Source organism: Crocodylus siamensis, chromosome 5 (genome assembly GCF_052110815.1).
Source record: "Crocodylus siamensis isolate JL-2025a chromosome 5, ASM5211081v1, whole genome shotgun sequence".
NCBI lineage: Eukaryota > Metazoa > Chordata > Crocodylia > Crocodylidae > Crocodylus > Crocodylus siamensis.
Window position 1 is genome coordinate 153,992,778 of NC_143399.1, and position 23,419 is coordinate 154,016,196.

Sequence of the window (23,419 nt, forward strand, 5' to 3'; positions counted from 1 at the left end):
TGCAATTCTTATAGTTCTTTATTTTACTATTCATAGAGGCAGTAATGGAAATGTTGGCAAAACTCAACACACTTGCCAAGAAATTACCTAGCAGTGAGAGTTGGTTGATGACTTTTCATGTGAAATTTAAGAACAGAACATTAAATGAATTCTGATTTCAAAACATCTATCAGGAAAGAATGTGGTGTTAAAGGGCCCAAACCACCAAACCCTAATTTCTATGGCTGCTTATTTTTTCACCTAAATATTTAATGCTAATTCTTGGGGTTCTAACTATTACAACAAGCATTCTTCCTGTTGTTGAATATACTGTTAAAATATACACTGTTTGCAAAGCTGTTGTAAATGATGATTTTATACACCATATACTTAAATAAATACTACTGTAGTTGGGTTTTTTTAATTCACCTTTTTCATTAAACTACATGGAACAAATGAAATGCATCTCCCTGAACAGTTCATAGAAGCTGGTGTGTTTGTTAATACCTAGCACATTGTTGAACTTATTTTAACAAATACTACATTTTTGATCTTTGAACAAAACAAATACTTATGCCTATTGCTCCTCCTGCTTTGAAAATTTCACAGAAGTCAATACCCAGGTGATATAGATTTTTAAGCCAGCATTTTTTCTTCCTTTTATTTATTTTGTAAAGGAAGACACCAGCTCGCATCTAACTGTTTAAAGCAGCTAATAAATGCACAGGCAAATAATTTATCAAAAAAAATATTTACTGAATGCCCATTTCTCTCAATTTTGTTTTGTTTTCAAAGTTTAAATATGTAGCTAGGTATGTTGGTCATATCACTGGTAGACGATAGAAACACAAGACAGACTACAAATGAGACATCTATCAAGGTTTCTTCATCATGTCCACTTTTCCAAGAGAAAATGAGAGGAGCATGCAGTGTGTCCTTGCTGGAGCAGTGGTGTATGCCTTTCAAGTTCTGGGCCTTATTTCTGGGTTGTCACTGGCCTGCTGGATGACCCACCAATTACTTTATTCTTCTTTTCCTCAGTTTCTCCATCTGTAAAATAGCAATAATGATACTTGCCTGCATTTGTAAAGGACTTTGAGATATTTGATTAGTAATTTAAACTGTGTATGCTCCTTAGTAAATAATTTGCAGCTGCTAATACTCTGAATCACCCACTTCCTACATTTACATCTTTATTTAAACACTTAATGTTCTGATTCTGACATAGCAAAACACTTGCTTTACAATTACTGCTTTGACAAAGTGGCTCTTCTCCAGCACACAAGAGTAATTAGAATAGCAGAGAACTGGCAAGACTGCCATCATCTATGAGCACAAAGGACTAACTAGTATTTTAGGTTACTGTTATTGAAAGTAATAAAAATAGCTTCCAAGTCAAGTCAAGCCTGCCCTCCAACGGTTTTAATAAAGAACTAAAATGAAGGAAGGTGATGTGATTTGTTCATTAGGAGGGTCTGTTAACATTATATACATTGTCCTTTTTACAAGAGAAATTTACTTTGAGAATCTGCTGCTTCTCTTTAGGTTATATGCATTGATGTCTCATATAATCTGGCATATGCTCATCACTTTAAGTGCTATCTGATCACCTTTTTTATCATACTTTTCCTTAAAATAATGCACAGTATTGAAGCTAATAAAGTTGTGCTTCACTTGCATACTCTTATATGAAGAGACATACAGTCTATAACTATGTAAAAAGGGGGTATGAAACTGTAAAATGTTGTCAACATATCTAAAATAAAAGGAATAGTGCAATGCTTAACATACGCAGTTGTTTAAGGTGCACTGAATAAACATAATTCACAAAGATTGGTGTTAAAAGATACTAGATTAATAACAAAGGCTCCTTTAGACTGTGCAAGATTTGTTTGCTCTTGTCAATATCACAGCAAAAACATAGCTGAAGAGTGCTCTACTTAATCTTGTAAATCCTTTCAGTTGCTGTTATTACAGGAATATATTCTTCAGTTCCAGAAGCTCAATTCTGGAACTGCTAGGAAACTAGCAGTTTATAACCAGCAGTACTTAAATGAAAATCTTCGAACAGTAACAGGATTTATTTCACTAGTAGAAATTTAAAAACTAATTTAAATTTTAATGTAAAAACAAAATTATCTTAACATATGTATATCTGGCCTCAGGAAATCCTTTTATCCATCAGACCTGGTCTTTAAGCAAGTATGCAGTCAGACTGTTGCTTTCATCATTGGCCAGAAATTCTGTTCACCATAAAATGCATCTACATTAAGTTTAAAGTGCAAAGTACTTAGGTAAACTCTTGTGATATTACCTTCATATGTAGCTGCTGTCATAATTTCCATTTATCCCCTGGATTCAGTGATGGCCAGGCCAAACCAAAGCCCAATCAATATATCTAGTTATCTCAGTCTGAGGAAATATCAACTGGATTCCTAGTGCTGCAATAAATGAACACACAAATCACCAAGCCAATGTGTAACAGCTTCAAGCACCTTCCTTACAATGCTACCCATGTACCTGTGGCAGATGTACGGTCTGCAATTTCTGCTGCTTTTGCTCCTTAACTCTAGCATGCTTTTCTTCAGGAACAATATTATGTTGCTGCTCAGAGTAATCAACACCCTCAGATCTTCTCATGTCCTTGCTGTCCATCTTCAAACAATGGCTCCCAGGAGTCAGCATCTTGCTCTGAACAAGATGGAACTTCAGCAGGTGTGAAATGCTTTTCTGTCCCCCTTGCTGTTGCTGAATGTATTCCATTTCTCCATAAAGCAGTCGCTTAGGCATGTGTTCATCACTCGTGCATGGGACATGGCTAGCCCAACAGAACCACATCTACTTCATCAATGCTTCCATTCAGTAACTATCATCTTGTTGCAGCATCCTGACACTAGATATTTGGTCAAGCTCTTCATCCCTCAGGAAGGAACACAAGAAACATTAGTTGATTTTTTTTCAAATGCCAGAAGTATCCCCAGTATGATATCTTGGATTTCACACCCCTAAAGCAAAACAAGAGCAGCAGCCCTCCTAAACCTTTACCTTCATAGAGACCTCAATTTCTCCAAACCCACTTGGCCAATTTGCCAAACGTTGCATCTACTTTCAGGTGAGGAAACAACTTCCTCATTGATACTAACAGGATCTACCAGCAGTGAGAGGAAGCTGTTCTTCACCGATGTTACAGTGCAGGCTACCAGTTGATATATGATGTTGGTCTGAGTTTTACCCACAGTGATTAGTGGTCTAAGCATCAAATATTAAGTACTTATTACATTTGTGAGAGATCTTAAGTTTTCAGCCACAAGGTGTCTTTTCAGGTCTGGGAAAGAAGCCAGGATCAGACTAGACCTTTATGTAAAGGCAGATGAATTCTATGCAGCCTTTTTTTAGAGTAAGAGAAAATCTAAAAAACTGTGTCTTTAATGGAAGAGCAGAGATACCAAGCTATTTTCTATGTGTTGGCAGATCTGATAATGCTCTTACTAAATCCTTGGTTATATTCACTCCTCTGTCCTCTTCATTCACTAGCAGTGCTTAAATGGCTACATTTCTAATGTTTCTAAATAAAACAGATCACTGTTATGATCCTATTGTAAAAGACAGCACTTTTGGACTAATGCCATGATACTTTTATATGCTCCGGAATTCCTTTATTTAGTTTCTGAAGCATCTGGAATTCTTTGCAATAAAAGGTGCTATATGCTCAGAATAAATAAGATTATCAGTTCCATCATTCTTACAAGCATAAACCAGTCTGCAAAATTTCCTTACTTCCCTGAGGCAAAGAATGGGATCCAGCATTTATTACAAGAACATGGATTTACTCTCTCACCTTTTAGAAGTCAGACTTCTTAGATGTGCTTACTATGAGCTACTTTAACTATTCATTCACCATGAAAAATTAGATGGTTCCTAAACCATTTGCTGTATATAACTGTTGATAAAACATTTTACTTGGTATTAATTTCATGTTCATGTAGTCCCAGTTAAATCCTTTTACCACCAGTGTGAGAAATGACCTCTCAGTTCAGACAGCTTTTGCAACTGACCGCATGAACTGCAAGTTAGCTAGACAGAACAGAAATTTTTGTAACCGAAACTTGTCCTCTGATCATGGGTATAGGCAGGCATGTGAAGTGTATATAACTTCATACACTTTTTCCAGTAAGAGGGTAGCTTTTTACATAGCCTGCTTGAATTAATGATTGTGGAAAAACAAATGCCCAGCTAGTAACTGCATATACCTAGGTGAATAGAAAGCGGTATACCATTGCATCCTTTGAGGCAGTAGTGGTCAACTGGTGAGAAAGCAGGGATCTGGGAAAGATGTGGGTTCAATAGACCCTGGGGACACCTGAGGTGCAGGGTGCCCTGTGTGGGTAATGGTTATAGGGCAGTGGGTAAGAACTGGAGTACCCTGAGGTTGGGGATCCATGTACCCAGCCTAATTGTCCCAGATCTAATCCCAGTAAGTCTCCTGGATATCATGCTTGCTGTGGAGCATTGTTTATTAGCTCACGAGCAGGGAGACAAGCCTGTGTGCCTGGAGCCTGTGCAGCACCTTACAACCAATGCTCTAGAGCTGTCCCCTGGCACACTGATAGACTGGGTTGTTTTAGAAGCTGGATATGTCCTCACTCCTACAAATGTCCCCAAAACTCCTGGGGAGTAAACACATACCCTTCTCCATCACAACCCCTTCCATCCCCCAAAATCACAGTATATATTTCTCCCCTCTCCAACACTTGCAACACACACAACACCCCCACTTCCCTTACCAAACTTTTTCATTAATTACCCTCTCTCAATACTCATACCACAACTTTTACTCTAGCACAAAGCTCTTTTCCCCAAGCACATCCTGCATCCACTACCCCACCCCACAAATGCCCCACATACAGCTACAAAAGGATTCTAAATCAGTATCATTCTGTGCCAGTGGTGTTTCTCAATACAGCAGAGCTGGTTTTGTTGGGTAATTATCATACCTTGTTCTGTTGATGTGGTTTTTTGTGTGGTGGGCTTACTGCTTGTGCCAACAAGCCTGGCTTGGAGAAAGATGCTTTGGATTGGTGGAACATTTCTACCAACCAGGTAACAGCTGGGAGGGGCTTGCCCTGCCCCCTTTTTTGGGGAGGGTGGAGAGGAGCCCCTGGACCTGATTAAAGACTGCACTTTACAGGTCCGGCAGACTTCAGGGGTGGGGCCTCCAGTGTAGATAAAAGCCCAGTGTGCTCAGCATGGTGGGCAGCTGCGGTGAGGGACTTAAGAAGAGTGCAGCAAGAAAAGCTGGGGAGCTCTCCCCCAGCGTGCAATAGGCCCAAGGCTCCTGAAGCTGCTACTGGAGAAGCAGCTTTGGGAGTGGTGTGAGGCCACTCCGGCTGTGGATGACACCTGGCGATGGTACACGGAGATCTACCCCTGGGAGCGGTGTGAGACTGCTCAGGCCCATCACAGTGCACAGAGTCCAGGCTTTGGGAGCCTGTTCAAGTGGCAGTTCAAGCCTGCAACCCTGGCCGATGTCACAGTGCATATTTTGCACACAAAGCTAGGGCTCTGGGAGCCGTGAGCAGTGGCTCAAGCCTGCAACCCCAGAGGGCCAGCAGGTTCCACAGTGTGCAGGGTGGTGCACAGGCCCAGACCTTGGGAGCTGCAGCAGGGAGGCTCAGGCCCCTAACTCTGGCAGGCTGCTGGCAGGGAGGTGTGCAAGGGGCACATGAGAGAGCAGAGTCAGGGAGCAGTGAAGGCTCAGGTTAGCCATCCAGCATGAAGCCAGATGAGCCCAGCCTTTACTGAAAGAGCCCTCAGTGCCAAAGCCAGGGCACAAGGAAATAGTGCTGTGGCGTGAGACCCAGGAGCCAGCAGCAGCAGCACAGCAGCTGAGAGAAGACAAGTCCTCAGTGCCCAGAGCAGGGCACAGGGTGGGAGAGGCCTAGCAGTGTAGGAAGGCCTGGAGAGGCACTTCAGTGGCAGCACAGAGACCTATCAAGCTGCATCCTGATCACCACCACCTGAGGAAGCGTGAGTCACTGGGCCCTTTGGTCTCGCTGGGGAAGGTCCTTTGGGGCAGGCAACTCAGAGAAAGTGGCCGGGTGAGCAGTCCCCTGCTCAGGCAAGGGCCTAAGGGGAGGGGGCCTGTGGTGCTTCCTGGACACCCCTACCCCTCTGAGCAGGGATATATAAGGGATAGATGTTATTAAGAATGTTTGTGTCTGCGCCTTATTTTGTAATGGAGTTGTTGTATTATGATGTTGTATTGTATTGATGTTGCTGCAATTATTTGGTTGTGATGTGTAAATAATGTTATCATAGAACAAAATAATTTCTGATTTTATTTTGTGGGCGTATTGTTTTCTCTGTTGTGGTTGGGAGTAATTTTCCCACAGTGTTATTTAGGGTTTGACCTTGGTTATTGATAAATGTTCACTGTGTAAATATATGTATATGATATTTAGTTTTATGTTTAGGTAAATTATAATTCAATAAACTGTAAATAATTAAGAGCATTGGCTTGGAGTTGACTCTATAGAGGAAAGAGGAACCTGTGCTCAAATCACTGGTGTCCTTCTCACAACACTGTTGCCTGCCTCATCTATCCCTTCCAATTAAGGATGGGCACACCCTTGGGTGTTCCCAGGTTACATATGCATTCTAATATTTGATGTTTTAAATATTGTATTTTTATGTGTTATAACTTTTGTCATGTTCCTCAGATTAAATTAAATTTGTATGGGGGAAGGAAAGGGGAAGGTGTCTGACAGCACTGTGTACGAAGCTGAAATCTCTGCCTCACACCCCTGCTGCTCTGACTGATTTAGGATTTGCATTCTGTAGCAAAGGTTTACACTGTTATTTCTGCTCTGCTTCTTTCACCCTCATGGTCAAAAGTCAATTTTCCTTTTTTCGTGAATACAGTACCAGTCATCCATTCCAAATTCAGTTTGTGTTCATTAAGAATGCAGAGAAGATAACCAAATACAAGCTGACTAAAACATAATTGTTTTAGTAAGAAGAATGAGCAGTAAGTTATAGCTATAAAATAGTACCTACAGCATGACTGTGAACCTTTGCCTCAAATGCTTCTAAGTACCTGACTAGATAGTGAATCTTCAAGCTGTTTCCCAGGCAGTTGCAGCCAGAGGTCCTTGTTCATGAAGTTTCTTCCCTCTGGCATGTGACAGACATAGATAGCTCACAGGCTTTCTTTCTTATAGGTTAGTATTTAGAACAAAGCCTAAATAGCTTTTGTTGTATTCTCTCACCATTCAAAAACCTGTCCTGAGAGTGATTCATCCATCTCAGTAAAGAACTGAAAAGGTCCCTATCTGCTTAGCATTCTAAATGTAAAAACTGCCACATAAGGACAGATGAAACTGCTGGAGTTCATAGATACTTTTGCACTGGGTTTGCTCTGTATTCAGCAGTGTGCCCAAGCTCATTAGCACAAGGTATTTCTGCACAAAGGGCACCACAATGCTGTTTACAACTCAAATATCTTGGTAGGTTTACTTCTCTTTGTACAATCCTGATGAAGTCAACTAGAAGAAGATTTGAAGGAAAAGAAAGATACTCCACTGTAAAAAATGATACTTGGTTTAGCAGCACAAGACCGTGAGTTTGTTTTGATGTGAGCGGGAGAGTAATTTCTCTTTGTCTGTAGTATACAGCTGTCTCTTCTCGGCTACAGTCTAAATTTAGGTTAAGAGCTGTCAAGAATGGACTTTATCTTCGCCAGAAAGCGTCTGTGCCACACTCATATCAAGGCTTGCAATATCTGTGGTTCTTTACCTCGCTCCCCACAAATCAAATAAATGCTCCAGTTCAGTCCTGCTGACTTGTATTTAAATAGCTGTGTGAAACAAACCTACTAGAAATTCTAGTCTATTTATTCCAAAATGGAGGAAATTTGAGACATTGGAAAAGCCTCTGTGTAAGGAATCTCATTCTTGGAATTCAGAGTGAGGAATAAAAAGAGGCAGCAGCTGGTAAAAGTGTGGCAGTCTTGTACATACCCTGCCGTACAAGCATTCAGTTCCACAGTTTATGTATTAAATGGAATGTTCTACAAATAAAACAAACATTATTGTTTTTACTACTCAGCTGGTTTAATACAAGGTATCACATCTACTCAAAGAACCTTGCCTGCCTTAATACAATTGAAAAAATGTACCAGAGGAAATACCTTCCACTTCCCAGTATATCAGGAGCTCATTTGCAACAGGTACATGATTGCTGATTGTGTATTTGCCAGTCCTAGAATCGTCTTCATAGGTATGTCATGCAAATTTTGGGACTGCCTTTATAAGTGTCATATTAGCCTTAGTGCATTATTTTGTGCTGGCTCAATTTCTATTGATAAGGCTCAACACTGCCAACTGGCAAGATGCCAGCTTAGTGATAACCAGGACATTTCTGCTTGTTAGGGATAATCTGCATTTCTGCCCTTTTCTTTATCTACACAGATACTAAACTACTCCTGAAGGACTGGAACAAATTAATACTGATTAATGGAATGCTGCTTTGAATGACAATTAGCAAATACAACTACTGCTACCAAGTTAGTATAAAGCCCTTGCCAGGATGGTTTTGCACAGTGATTCTGAATGTTTGGAACAGACTGAGCCCTAGAACTTGTCTGGATCCTATGGCTAAAAATGTTTGCAGGAAATGACAGAATGTCCACAGAATGCCAAGAGAAGAACACGGGCAGCCATACCTAGTAGTTAGGACCAAGAACTGGAATCTGAATGGGAAGTCAGGACAGGATGATGGTTAAAATCTGGATGTCAGGAACAGGCTAGGATCAGGGGCAAACTGAAGTCAAGGAACTGCAATTCAAGTTGGGGCCAGGAAGCTGCAAATTAGGAACGACCCAGAAGTCAGGAGTTGAGAGTTGTTGCCTGGCTAGCCAAAGGTCAGAAACCAGACACAGGTAGCAGGGGTCAGTGGAGCTTATAAAGTTATTAGGAGACTTATTGTACAGACAGATCATCACTAGCTCCTCTACTGGTTTGACGCTGCTTGGCATAGGTCAGCTTCCTGCCAATTATACTAGCAAATGAATGGCTGCCAGAGGGATGATTCATCCCCAGTTAGGAACATTTATTGTAGGCCTAGATCTAAATGGGAGACAGTATAACAGTATGCATGGATCTCAGAAGTAAACTAGCAGCAGCAGAAAGGAGGAGTCTGAAGGAGAAACAGGAAATGAGGGGGAGGAGATAGGAAGAAGAGAGTTAGAGAGGCTAGGGAAGAACAGCAGGCCCTGTAACAGCTGTGTAAGAAACTGCTATAATAAAGACTGTTTATATCAAGTAGGGAACTGCTCCTTGATTACCCAAACAAGGTCACATGAAACAGACAGGAGGGTGTTTGGATCTACTACAGGCTGAAGGCCGTCCCCAGCTGGCTCACAAAGAAAGGCTTTATTCTCCAGAGCAGTATATTTGGAACACAGCACTTATTGCAAAACCAGTAAGCCCCAATTTTCTGTCTGTCTTTAGAAGTGGATCAAAATAATACTGGGAATATTCCAGTGAACGACCATTTTACATGGTATGTGCAGGCATATCCAAAGTAAGATCAGAGGCCAGCCCAGTTCAAGTGCTGAGGGAGACACTTTTCCCTGGATGGATTTCTAGCTTGGATACATTTTGACCAAAGAAGGAATTTTGAAAAGGGTATTTTCCTCTTGAAGGGAAGCATAGCATCTGAGCAAGAATTACAATCTCCTGAACCACTTTTTATGGTTTTTATCACCCACAAGGAGATCTTGAGGTAGAACAGTTTAACATTTCTGAACATGATGAGGACTCATACTCAGAGTATAAGCTGAATTGGAGCCAGCATGTTGCATCATTGGTGTATTAATTCAATGCTACAAAGAATGTTTCTATAGGAATTGTATTGTGCTTCAAGAGAACCCAAATTACCCTCAGACTTCTGCTTCGGTGTGTCAGCTGAATTAACCAATTACCTCAATTTATGCTTAGTTGCTCAACTAAGAGAGAAATTAAGAGATACTTACAACCCAATATAGTTCTAATTCATGACTCAGACAGAAATAAGTACCAACATGATCCTCAGCAACACGCTCTAGAGGAAAAAGTTCTGTTATGAAACTTGTGCTGCTGGAAAGCACAAGATGGAAGACTGACCTAAGGTACTACTTATGCTACTGCTAGTGGAAAAGTCAAAAGAACTCTGCTAATCTACAGGAGCAAACCTAGGATAAGATCGGTTCCAATAAAGGTAGGACCAAAGAATCTTCTCCTATCCATCCAGCAGTGTTTCCCAAACTTTTGATATCTGGGGCACTTTTTTTTCTGGATTAAAATTGGTGGTACACTTTGTTCACTAGTCCATGGACTGGATCCAGACCATGGACCCAATCCCATGCATAGTGCTGATCCAGGCATGGCCTGATCCCTTTGTATGGGGCCAATGTGTCTGGGACCTGATCCCTTTGTGTGGGTCTGGTCCAGCCATTCAAGGCCAGTCTGGCGGCCGTGGTTCTGGCATGGCTGGAACCTCATTTAGCTGTGTAAGGTTGGCCCAGCCAGGGTCTCATTCAGCCCATTTTTACAGCATATTTCTGTTGCTATTGTGAAACACTAGGAATCACTGACATACATACTGTCTCAAACAGTCTAACTTCAGCCCTTAGCAAGAAGAGCCTGCTGGAAAGAAACCACTGCTCAAATTTTGCAATAGAACTTCGGTGAATAACCAGGTTCTACCCTACGCATTCCCCAAAGAATCACCAATGATGCAAAGCAATTCAACTAACCTAGGAGGGTTGTTACAGCATCTAAGGTGCCCCAACGGTCACAGAAGCCTCTGGACTGACTTGACTTGACCCTATGCATGTAATTAGGAACATCTGTTTAATGAGGAGAATCCCATAATGTATCCTAGAATGTAAATCACATTAGAGCTTCAGTCTCTCACATCTTCTAAGAGCTCTGGCTCTTCTGTCTTAACGGCCATGGCAAATGCCTTTATGCCCACTGAGCTCACAACGATGTCCTCACTATGCCAGCCCAGAAAGAGAAGTCCATTCCACCTTTTTTACCAGATCTCTTTCAAAAAAGAAAGGATTTTGGCAAGACCTGTATGTTACTTGACAATGCAAGCACACATGCAGCTGATGATCTCCTAGAAATTCCAACATGAGAATAGGATACAGAAAGGACTGTGCCAATACATGAGTCTTTTAAGGGAAGTTTCACTGTCACTACTCTAAAAAACATTCCCATTTGCTCATGTAATCCTCACTCTCAATAGGCAGGGTTATCAGGATGGAAAGAAGGTTAACTTACCATGGAGCCATGATAGTTAGCCAGGAACAGTACACTTACCTCACAGGCTTTTGGCAACAGTAGCAAGCTGTTTAAGACCCTCTGAAAATGAAGTGGAAATAATACAGGTAGTCTTCAGACTTACGACACAATTAGTTCCTGAAAACTGCATCTTAAGTCAAAACGTTGCAGCTCAGAACCAATTTTCTCATAAGAAACAATGTTATAAATGGGGGATTGGTTCCAGAACCAAGGCCCAATTTTCACTAAAAATACCCCAGAATTTTGTACTCGATCAATTATAGATAAATAATATAGCTACATCAATGTATTTATATTGTAAATCGATATGTATCGATTTGTAAGGACTTCTTTGAGGTGACTTTGCTGGACTTTTTGAAGAGTTCTTGGCTAGAGTCTTCTCAGGAATCTTGTCTGCAGGTTTTTCTGGAGTCTCGTCTGCTTTCTTAAAGAAAGTATCCAAGGAAGTTTGGACAGATGTTCTCCAGGGAGCTAAGCGACCTTGTTTTCTGGTGTGGCGTTGCATTGGATCAAGCATTGTAAAGTTGAAACTGATGTCATAAAGTTGAAGACTGCATGTATATGTGTAATTTGGCAGGAGGAGGAAGAGGGGGTGCAGTATGTTTATTAATGTTCTGTTTTGTGCTATAGAAGGAGATCTCAGGCACCAATTACTGATGTACTGTAGGAAGTGAAAAACCGAAGGCAGACAACTTTGGTTGAAACTCTGCATGTGGTTGCTTTGGCTGTAATGAAATATTGCTATCTTTACTGTGTGACTAAAGGGCAACAGAATTATGTAGGGCTCTTAATGTGTCCCAAGTGAGGATGTTAACACAAGAACTTTGCTTGCGGCCCACTGCATAGCTCAGCTTGTCCTTGAGAAGACAAAGAGAAAGAATCCCTAATAATGAGGACTCTTCTCAAGGGTCTTATATGCCACTGCACCTTGTTCACAGAATAACATGGCTCTACCATCCATCCAAGCAGCACTAGTAAAGTGGTAATCACTCTAGCTATAATAGGACCGTAAAGACCATGGAGCCTGGTCTTGCTATAGCCATATCAGGAGCCATATTAAGCACCTAATATATTAGGTTCACTATAAATATTTTATATATATCACTGTCTAATAATATATTAGACTCTCACTATAGCCACTTTAGGAGCCTGGCACCATGGTGAGAGGCAACAGAACTATATGAGGTTGCCTGGAAAGAGCAGGGTGGGGAAAAACAGTGCAAAGACAGTTATGGAAAATGGGCTAGAGATGGTGTCACAGTGCAAGGCAATGACAAAAAGATGGCATTACAACAAGAGGCAATGTAACTGGTGGGAGCACAGGTAAGGACACTAACAGAGCAGAGTCAGCTTTGTTTTCAGTCAGGCTGGGACATTGCTATCTATTCACTACACCCTGCTCAAGTTTGTCCTCAAGGAGAAAGGGAGTGTCAACAGGACATTTAGCCAGAACTTCTGATGGACAAAGGAATACAACCTGGGGTGTGGTACAGATGCCTGTTTTATTTATCTGCCTGCTCTATGTAGGGGTGACCTCTTTTATCCCAGATGTCGGGCTGGCCTCAAAATCGCAGCCTTACTCATTTTAAAGGGAGCTGCTTGACACTTGACTCTGGCCCTTTCAGCTGCTGCTGGTGGAGGGATTCACTGCCATGGGAGGAAGTCAGCATCAGCGCATAGCTGGCACCTCCTGTTCTGCCCTTTTTAGCCTGTGTCCAGCGGGGCAGGATTCCTCTGTCTGCAGCTGCGGCAAGCGGCTAGCGTAGCCAAGTCCGCTTATAATAAGTAGAATTGGGCTTCTTTTTAAAAAGTCGCTTTAATTTTTTGAGAGATGGGCTGATAAGCACCCCCATTCCCCTCCCTTTGAAGTGGGTTGGCCTGGTTTTTAAAGGTAGTACCTTTTTTTTTTCTCTTTCTCTTGACTTGGCAACACAGCAAGCAGCACTGCAAAGCCTAAATATAGAGAAGCCAGGCTCGGCCTGGGAGGCCATTCCCTTCCTGTCACGAGCGACGTCCTCCTTCTCTAGGCTCAGGGACTCATTTTTCACAATCGGTTTGGCTGAACCCGACTTCAGGGCCAGCCGCTGCCTGACGGGTGTTCCAGCCCTCACAACCGTCAGCGCTAGCGGCCACGAACTACAGGCGAGTCCCGCGTGACCCGCGCGCCCCCTACGGGCCCGGGCCCGGCCCCGCCGCACGCCAGCAGCGGGAGAGGAGGGGAGGGGCGACTCGCAACCTTGGTCCCACCCTTGCCTTTAGGAGGAAGGCAGGGCCCTAGGCCAGGCCGCAACCCCGCCGCGCAGGCGCAGTGACGGTAGCACCCAAGCCCCTCCTCTCCGGCCCTCACTCGCGCCGTCGGGATGCCGAAGCTGAGCAAAGAGGCCAAGCAGCGGCTGCAGCAGCTTTTCAAGGGTGGCCAGTTTGCCATCCGCTGGGGTTTTATCCCCGTCGTGCTCTACCTAGGTCAGTCCCACCGCCGAGCCGCGGGCGGGCGTCAGCCCCGGCTGGCCCTGGATCACCCAGCCAGTCCCCGGGGCAGCCCGAGGGCGCGCGCGGGCATGGGAACGCCCCGCAGGCGGGGTAGGGCGGGCGCTTACCGGCCGCTGGAAAGAGCGCGGGGTCTCCTGCAGCCGCCGGGGAGAGCTGCGCATGCGCTGCGCTCGACCCCGCCCCTCAGCCGTTGTAGGGGGGTTCTAGAACGGGAGGGGGGGCGTCCAACGGCCGTTGGAGCCTGCGCGGGGCGGGGTCTCTTCGCTCCGGTCACGCGTGGGGCAGGGCGGTGGAGCGCGCACGTGCCCTGTCCCGAGCGCCCCATGGCCTCAGCTTCTCCCGAGCCTAACACAAGGCCTTCTCTTCACTAAAATCCTAGCTCTGGTACTTTAAGGCCTTGGATTGGGGAACCAGCGGGTGGTTGAGAGAGAGCGCTTTAGAGCGGGGGTTCCCAACCATCTTACGTTGAGGACCTCCAGTGACCGGCATACTCCAGGCAGGCAGCCAGCCCTTTTTTATACTCAGTCACTTCTGGTCCAGCAGCCAATCCTGCAGACTGGTGGCCAACCCTTTGAGGTCAGGGGGTTGGGAACCGCTGCTCCAGAGGCAGGAGTTTCTCCTGCACAAATGTCAATGTATTCAGCAGGCACCACTTCCATACCTGGTTACCTTGCAGCCAGTCTGGCTCCCTGTTCCGATGATAAGACAGTCCAGGGTCTCACTGGGACATTCAGGGCCATGCTTTTTGTTACTTATGCATGCTTTAGTTGTACCCTGTTTGCTCTGTTACTGGCTCTTTATAGGTGATTGGCATAATTGAGTCCTTGCCATTGGGTATGGGGTTTTTTTTTTAAACCCTTTATGTTTAAAGGGCTGTTGGTTGTAGCTGTGCTGGCCTAAGGCAGGCATGGGGAACCTCCAGGCCACCTGTCGGCTGTGGACTCTATTTCCCAGGTGCCCCTGCCCACATGGCTTGTGCCAGTCTCCATGGAGGCCTCAGTTGTGCCGGCAGCACGCACAGCAGAGCAGTGCATGCGGCTGCTCCGGAGCTGGGAACGTGGGAGAGGGGCAGCTTGCTCCAGAGCTATGGTTTGTAGCCTGCACGCTCCAGGCAGGGGTGCACATGCAGGGGATTGTGACTCTACCCTGGCTCTAGACAGGCTGTCACTGCTGCAAGGAGCTGGGGCAGAGCCACAGTCCCCTGCATGCGTGCCCCTGCTTGGAGCATGCAAGCGACAGGTCGCGGCTCTGCCCTTGCTCTGGATCCCATGTTCCCAGCAGCTCCGGAGCAGCTCTTTGCTCTGCTGCATGCGCTGCTGGCATGGCTGAGTCTGGGGTCTCCATGGAGACTGGCACAAGCCATGCAGGCAGGGGTAACTGGAAAATGGAGTTCCTGGCCGACTGGATCTGGCCCATGGGCTGGACATTCCCCATCCCTGGTCTAAAGACATAGGCTCTTTGGGTAGATATGGTATCTCTTATTAGACCAACTAGTTGGGAAAATTATTCTTTGCAATCTTTCAGGCACAAACACCCAACATACCCAGACTAGCGTACTTTTTCTGTTCTTTTTTTTCTTTCTGAACATCTTCTCACTGCACTGGATAAAGTTTCTACTATGACCAAACTTGCAGCTGCTTTGCTTAGCTTTAACTGGTAAGTAGTAGCTTTTTAGCAAGCTCAGTTGCTATGCAGTGCTTCTCAGGAGTGGACACTAACTCCAGTAACAACATCTGAGTGTGGAGCAGCGATTCTCTGCCAGGTTTCTGCAGCAGTGCCCTGGACAGCCTTTTGAGGGAGCCATGGGGTGCCACATCACTCTTAGGTTTGCAGACACCTACACACAAGTCACAAGCTAAACCCAAAAATTTTGAATGAGAATCAATAGTGTCACAAACGTTCGGCCCTGCTATGGGATTTCCAACTTCTTTGCAACAGAAGACTTGCTCAGTTGTTTTACTGTAGTCAAAAAATGAGCCATTGCTTTTGAAGCAGTGCCATGAGTCTATAAAGTTTGAGAGCCACTAATGTAGCGCAACATGGACGTAACTAGTTTGTGATGGAGCAGGCAGTTGAATCCAGAGTCAAGGCATGGGGTTGAGCATAGGACTAGATTGCACATTAAGCATGTAAAATACTTGCAAATGAGTATAAGCTGCATGCTCTGTTATTAGAGTAGTTTAATTTCCTGTTATGACACATCAAAGTAAACTTAATTTTTAATTTAAATGATTAACCTAAAACTACTTGCACTTTCTGTTTGTAGAAAACAGTTGTACAAGTGGAAGAGAAGATGGAGTGCAAAAGTAGCAAATATCACTTTTGTGCTTCTGACTCTGGAGCCACTACTGCTATTCTACTATGCGAGCTGCTTTAATAGTCTGAAGGGGCTAAATTTTCTGTGCAGTTTAGGGGCATCTTGGTTATATCCCTTCTGGCTGGGCCACCTTTGCTGGCATTGATACTGGGAATACTATAGAAACTTCTATGGGGTGATCCTTCGAGAGTCCTATATAGTGCTGTGATGCTCAGACTCCACCAACAAGGAGTGGAAAGTGGCAGTGACCAAAGGGCTTGGCCCTAATATAGTTTGTTACTTGGTAAACCAGACAAACTAGGACTTGTTTGTTTGTGTCAAATAGAAAGTAAACCATACTTGGACATAAAATTAATTGGGAATTTTTTTGATGGATTGGTTTAATTGAATTTTAGGGAGGAAAGGTCTAATTTTGATGACTGTTTCATTGGGACGTTTTCTCGGGCACAGGATAGAATGTCATGAGAGCGAACTATTCAATTAGGAAAGGGAAGACCCAGGGTCAAGTGTTGGCTCCAAGTCATGTAGAACCGGATGGGGATGTTTTAGTTTCTCCAGTTGGCAATATTCCATTTTGTTTAAATATTTTAAATATTCATTAGCCTACAGAAGGGGAGAGGTTGGTATGTAGTCTAGCAGTTAGGCATTTCTGTAGTGTGTGAGAGACTCCTGGTTCAGGTACCTGCTCTGAATTCTGTCTTGCTCATCTTACACCTGTTTGAAGTGATAACTTTTCTTTCATTTGTTAAGTAGTTGTTAGCTCCAGTACTTGTGAACAATATCCTTTTATCTTGTTTTATTTGTGAAAAGTACTGGAAACACAAGTTGTGCCCAAATACCATGTTAAATGTATTTTCTTATGAATCTTTTAAGTAGATCATTTTCACTGTTGTCAGATATTTCTGAAGGTTACTTCCATTTACATTTTTTTACGTTTCAACTTTGTAACCCTATCAATATGTCCATTACAACTGTTCAAATATATAGTAAACATATTTATAAGTAGTTTCTCAGTCTCCTACTCCAGGGGTACTCAGTCTGCAGCCTGCCGGAAGTGGTATCTAGCCTGTAGAGCTCCACATGTGCCGGAAAATTTGGCATTGGGAGTGGTGGCAATTAATACGGCCACCCTCCCTCGCTGCCAAATTCTCAAACTCCAAGCTGCTTCCCCACCATGTGGCTGGATCAGGGCAGAGCGGTCAGGTTCAGCCACTTCAGCTTCCTCCCCTCCACTGTGCCTTACTCCTTCTCCTCATACCCCCACTGTCTGTGGGGCCAGGTTGAGGCTGGGCTGTCCCATGCCCTCTTCCATGTGGCTGGATGGAATTTTACCATGCCCATCAGCTGGATCTGGGCTGATTAGGCACTGCCATCTGGCCCACTGTGCACCAGTGTCCAACTCTAAAGAAGTTACAAAATATGTTAGTTGTCAGTTGGAGAACAGAATTATAAAATTTCAGTTTGAAAAGTCAGAGTTTTAAAACTGCAAGTTATTAACAGTGGTCAGAAAAGAAATCTTAATAGCTGTCCTGCCTGCTATAATATAATATAATTATCTTTTTTATTGCTAAAAGTGCATCTTTCTTTAGGATTATACATTTTCTGTAGGCAGTTTCATAAAATGTTCAGTGTTTAAATGTTGAGCACATCCTCGGCATTGAAGGATTATTTCAAAAGAAGCCTTATGAGGTTCAGTAAGTAGAACTGCAAAGTCCTGCACTTAGGGCAGAACAATCCTTGGCTAAAGAGGGAAATCCAGGGGAGCCTAAGGGCAAATGAATGTTGTTTTTTTGGACTTTAACAAGGTATCTCATCCTATTCTCATAAATAAATTAAGACGCTGTGACAGATGATTACATGAGCTGGTGGGTGGCGAATTGACTTAGTGGTTGTACCCAGAAAGTGGTGGTAGACGGGTCGGTATTGACCTGGAGGCATGCGGGTAGTGGGATCCCATGGGGTTCAGTCCTTGGACCTGTACTCTTCAATGTCTTCATCAGTGACTTGGATGTGGGTGTGAAGTGTACTCTGTCCAAGTTTGCAGATGTTACTAAATTGTGGGGCGAAGTGAACACACCAGAGGGTGGGGAATGATTGGAGGCAGACCTGGGCAGGTTAAAAAAGTGGGCAGTACACAATAGGATGCAGTACAACAAGGACAAGTGCAGAGTGATGCACCTAGGGTGCAAAAATATCCAGCACATATACTGACTGGGAAGTGACCCTTTCACCAGCATAGAAGTGGAAAGGGATCTCTGAGTCGTAGTGGACTCCCAAGACGAACATGAGTTGTCAGTATGATGAAATCATCAGCAAAGCCAGCTGCACTTTATCGTGCATCAGCCATGACAAATAGATCCAAGGAGGTGATACTTCTCCTCTGTGCGGCATTGGTCAGACCACATTTGGAGTACTGTGTCAGTTATGGGTGCTGTACTTCAAGAAGGATGCTGATAGACTTGAGAACGTCCAGAGGAAGGCAGCTCGTATGGTTAGGGGCTTGCAGGACAAGCCCTATGAGGAGAGACTGAGGGACCTGGACCTCTTCAGCCTCTGCAAGAGAAGGCTGAGAGGTGATCTTGTGGCTGCTTACAGATTCGTTAGGGGGATGCAGCAAGGGATTGGAGATGCTCTGTTCACCAGGGCGCCTCTTGGGGTAACAAGGAATAAAGGTCTAACTGACAGAGAGCAGATTTAGGCTAGATATCATGAAAAACTTCATGGTAAGGGTGGCCAAAATTTGAAATGAACTTCCAAGGGAGATGGTGCTCTCCCCTACCTTGTGAGTCTTTAAGAGAAGGCTGGATAGGCATCTGGCTGGGGTCATCTGACCCCAGCACTCTTTCCTGCCTAGGCAAGGGGTCAGACTCGAAGATCTGTTGAGGTCCCTTCTGACCCTAGCATCTATGAATATATGAACCTATGAATTCAATGCATCTGTACAGGTTGGAGACTGACTGTCTAAGCAAGCAGCTGCTCTCCAGGAAAGGACCTGGGGGTTACAGTGGACAATAATGAGCCAGCAGTGTGGCCTTGTTGCCAAGAAGGGTAATGGCATACTGGCCTGCATTAGTAGAAGCATTGCCAGCAGATTAGGGGAAGTGACTATTTCCTACTACAGACAGGATGTAGACCGGGGTGGGCAATTATTTCAGGCAGACAGCTGCATACTGAGTTTTAGCAAGCCATCAAGGGCCAAATGACAGGCAGCCAGGGGCAGATAAATACTAATTATCTAAATTTTTTAGGGCCCCCACAAGCCGGATAGAATGGACTGGCCCACAGCCCCCAGGCCAGGTGACCAGCTTGTAACCGGGCCCCGCTGCCAGCCTGGCAGTGGGGCTGGGTTACAAGCTGGTGCTGAGCGTGGGGGCGGCGGCGGGGGGACCACCCCTCTCCACCCCATGCATGGCACCCCACGCTGCAGCCATTCGCAGCCTGCCTGGGACTCCCCGTGCCTGCTCCAGATAACCCCGCATGGGCTGCAAGTGCCTGCAGCAGGCAGCACCAGCCATGGGGTGGGCGAGGGGCCACTTTTCTCCACACAGGGAAGAAGCCCAGGGAAAAGCTGAGTGTGGAGAACAGCGGCCCCTCCCCCGCCCCATGGCCGGCACTCCCTGCTGCAGCTGCTCACAGCCCACACGGGGCTGTCGGGAGCAGGCACAGGCAGCCCCACGAGGGCTGCGAGCAGCTGCAGTACGAGGTGCTGAACAAGGGGTGGGGAAGGGGCTGCTTTCCTCCATCCCTCACTCCTTCCCTGCCCAGGGTCCCCCTGCTCTTCTCCCCCGTGCTCACCTGCAGTTCCAGTGCAGGGCAGCCACCTGCTCCCAGGCCAGAAGCCCAGCAGGGGCTTCCGGCAGGGCTGGGCAGGCCCTGCTGTTGTTGGAGCCCACTGGGCTTCCCCTGGGTCCTACTGCCCTTGGTTCCTGTCATTTTTTTTACAGGAATCAAGGGCAGAGAAATAATAATCATTTTTTAGAGGTCCAGTGGGCCAGATAGAATGGCCTCATGGGCTGTATTTTGCTCACCCCCAGATTAGATAGTTGGGGATAGTCCTGCTCTGAGCAGGGGGTTGGCTTAGATGACCGCTTCAGGTCCCTTCCAACCCTCATTTCCTATGATGCTATGAATAGTAGTTCAAAATGAGAAGTTGAAGGGCAAAATTTTGGTTTCCACTTGCGTCTAGTGGGATTTTAACATGTAAATCAGCATTTTAAAACAACTTTCTTTTTGCTTTTGACCCAATTGAATGCAAACCAAATAGGCCTAAAATCAAATGTAGGAATACTGGTTCATGTCTTCCCTTGAATAACTAGCCATAATGCGAAATAGAAAATATGGCAACTGAAAATAGGTTAGATTCTTTTTTTAGTTTTCATTTGAGATCTTTTGGTTTGGTTGTTCAAATCCTGCTTAAAAGCCCCTGGAAGAAAATGGAAATGTTTCTAATTGGCTTTAATGTTTTGGGGATCAGGCAGATCCTCACTAATTTATCTAGTAGAAAGGGTTATATGAATTAATCACTTGCTAAAACTGAACAGACTCCTCATATCAGTTAATACCAGACTCCTCATGCGTACAAATAAAATTTGGGGGAGTATCATGGCTTGTGATAGAGGTTATATGGGATTATATTTCCCTCTTCATAACCTAATCCTGAGTGACCTTTTTATTTCCTTCTCTTTCAACCCCCCGCCCCCTCCAAATCTTGTTCCATGACATGGCCCTGGTGAAACAGAATTTGAAAGGGAGCTCCAAGGGATTTTCCCAGTCCTTTTTTGTAGACTGAAGTAACAGTCTCCTGTTTCTTCCTTACCCACATCATGACTAACATGCGGCCTGTGTATACTAATTAAAACATGCTAAGAAGGACTTGTTCTAAATGTAGTGGTGCTTTCTGAACAAGACAGAGTGTATGTAGTTTTAGCTTGTGTTGTAGAGGCTGTCCCCTCTCAAGCAGCTAATCACTTCTGAATTTTTGTGCAAATGGATTAGTCAGTCTACTAAAATAATACCAAAAAGAAGTATTGTGTGTAATATCAATGAGAATAATGTCAGATTTCTGTTCTGACATTGTCAAAGGACTTTGTCAACAAACACTGCTTTTTGTGTTGGATAATTAGATCAAGAGGAAATAAATCCAATCTTGCTTTGGTTTTGATTAGCTGTTGATATGCATACGTAAATATATTTGTATTTTTTCAGGTTTCAAGAGAGGTGCAGATCCTGGAATGCCTGAACCGACCATTATGAGGTATATGTACATTGTAACTACACATGCAAGAGCAGTGAACTAAAACAAAAATTTAGACTTCTTTTAAGCAGAGGTTGTCAACACATGGCTCAAAGATGGGTTCAGCTGCCAGAGCCACTGAGTAAGGCCTGCAGAGCCCACAGGCTTTACTTATGTCTGCTTCAGAGCTAAGCTGCAAGGAGCTGTGCTGGGCAACTTCAAGCTGTGCCGTTGTCATTACTGCTTCTCCCAGCTTCCCCTCCAGCTGAGGCCTGGGTGCAGCTGCTCGCTGGTGGGGTGCTGTGCTGGGACTGGCAACTGTAAGCTGCACCCACCCTGCTGTCACTTCTCCCTCACCCCCCACAAGGGCCCTACTGCAACATTGTTAGAAATGTTCTAATGGCCAAAGAGAAACTCATACTGGCTGTCAATCTAAAATGGAGATTTCCAGTTTTCTGACTGTCCAATTGTGCAGAATACTGTTCAGCTATCCTGGTAAATGAGAAGAAAGATTTGTGCAGCAAAAGGGGTGGGAGAGTATTTCTCAGTCCACTAACTGAAAGTTGTTTTTTCTTTCTTTTTTAAGAAGGGAAAAACACTTTAGAACGCATTGCTATCCACCTCTTAAATCTTGTGTGGATGTAGAAGTTTACTACGCTATTAGAACTCTATTGGCTCTTCTCTTTCTTAGTATAACTCCTTTGTGTGAGCTGTTCCTGCACCTCTGAATTTCTCTACTGCCTTCTTGTCTAGATTAAAATAATGTTCTGAGATGGGGATTGTCATGCACAGCAGATAGAATCTCTCCTCCAAAGAGTTATGCTGACTTCAGAACCAACTTGTCCTGCACTCGGTTAGTCTAAGTAGCATACGGTGCACTTGTTTCACAATGGGAAAATTATCCAACCTGTGGGGATGGGTGGCTGATCTCCAGCTCATTACAACTGCTGTCACTGTTGAAACTCCATCCTGAAACTGTGACCAGGATCTTCTAAATCATGTAGTTTAACCAAAATAGTTCAGGTTCTGTTAGCAGAAGTGGGTGTTTTTTGTTATGGCTTTTCTGTGGCAGTAAAACCCATCACTTTTATCAACTCCGCAGGTCATAAAGTGATCAATGTGGCCCCTTTAACAACTGGTGCCTCAAGATGCATCTCTGTACCCTCCCAGAATAACTGCAGTACTGGACTCTGTCAGAAGTAGTATATATAGAAGTAGTATATATGCATACTCTGGCTCTTCCTTGTGACAGCTGATGTTTAGATCCTAGGTCCTGTCAATTTCAGGGGTAGTAGTAAAGTTAAGGAATTCTGACTAACAATCTAAGGAATTCATCTTGATCCCAACAGGCTCAGGGCATCTTAATGAAAGCAAATTCCTGAGCAGAGGCTGAGGGCACACTCTGAGTACTTGTATTAGGGTATTAGAAAAATAGTGCTAGTAGGAACTTTATACTGTTGTATAGTTCATTCCCTTACTCAGGGCAAAATCATCCCTATCTAAACCACCTGAAGCAAAATAGTTATCCAACCTATACTTACAACTTCCTATAAGGGAGATAGGTAATCTTTTTCAATGCTTAATCATCCTCATGTTTAGGAAGTTCTTCACGATATTAAAGATAAAACTCCCTAATTGCAATTTAAATGTTACTTGTCCCCTGTGAACATAGGGAACAGTCAATTTCTATATTGTTTAGAATAACCCTTAATGCATTTAAAAACTTAGTCCTTCCTTCATCTTTTCTTCGGAAAAATTGGAGCTATTTAGTTTAATCTTTCCTTGTATCTCATAATTCTATGCCTATGATACATTTTGTTGCTTTCTGGAGTGTGAAAAGCTGAAAACAGGTCAAGGTATTGCCCTGAGGAGTACACATTTCATTCATAGACAGTGCTTTGCAAACCTTTTTAGGCCAGGGAAGCCCAGCCCCCAGGCTAAATCCAACCTGCAGAGCCATGGCATCTGGGCTTCAGGGCTCCCCATAATTTGAGAAATTTGGCAGTGAATGAGCAGTGGCAGTTAATACGGCTGCACCTCTCCTGCTGTCAA

At 44.2% G+C, this 23,419-nt stretch overlaps 1 protein-coding gene and 1 long non-coding RNA gene across 4 annotated transcripts in view; one reads left to right on the forward strand and one right to left on the reverse strand.

Annotated features, from left to right (window-relative positions):
- LOC149864787 (uncharacterized) lies at window positions 1-14,074 on the reverse strand. Of its 2 annotated transcripts, XR_016442280.1 has the most exons (4): window positions 13,925-14,025; window positions 11,346-11,387; window positions 2,294-2,899; window positions 1-1,029 (listed from the first exon to the last, which is right to left on the reverse strand). It is a non-coding gene; the product is annotated as an uncharacterized LOC149864787 (long non-coding RNA). The 2 variants fall into 2 exon arrangements; XR_016442281.1 differs by lacking the exon at window positions 11,346-11,387 and having other exon boundaries at window positions 13,925-14,074.
- The window catches only part of TOMM7 (translocase of outer mitochondrial membrane 7), a 14,397-nt gene continuing 4,585 nt past the window's right edge, over window positions 13,608-23,419 (forward strand). The window contains exons 1-3 of one of the 2 annotated variants that reach the window (XR_016442279.1): window positions 13,608-13,790; window positions 21,340-21,388; window positions 22,121-22,220. Coding sequence is in view for 1 of the 2 variants with exons in the window: in XM_090046784.1 (XP_089902910.1) it covers window positions 13,688-13,790; window positions 21,340-21,388 (152 nt within the window). In the remaining variant the exon portion in view is untranslated. The remainder of the gene's footprint in view (window positions 13,791-21,339; window positions 21,389-22,120; window positions 22,221-23,419) is intronic. The other variant, XM_090046784.1, reaches the window with a different exon arrangement.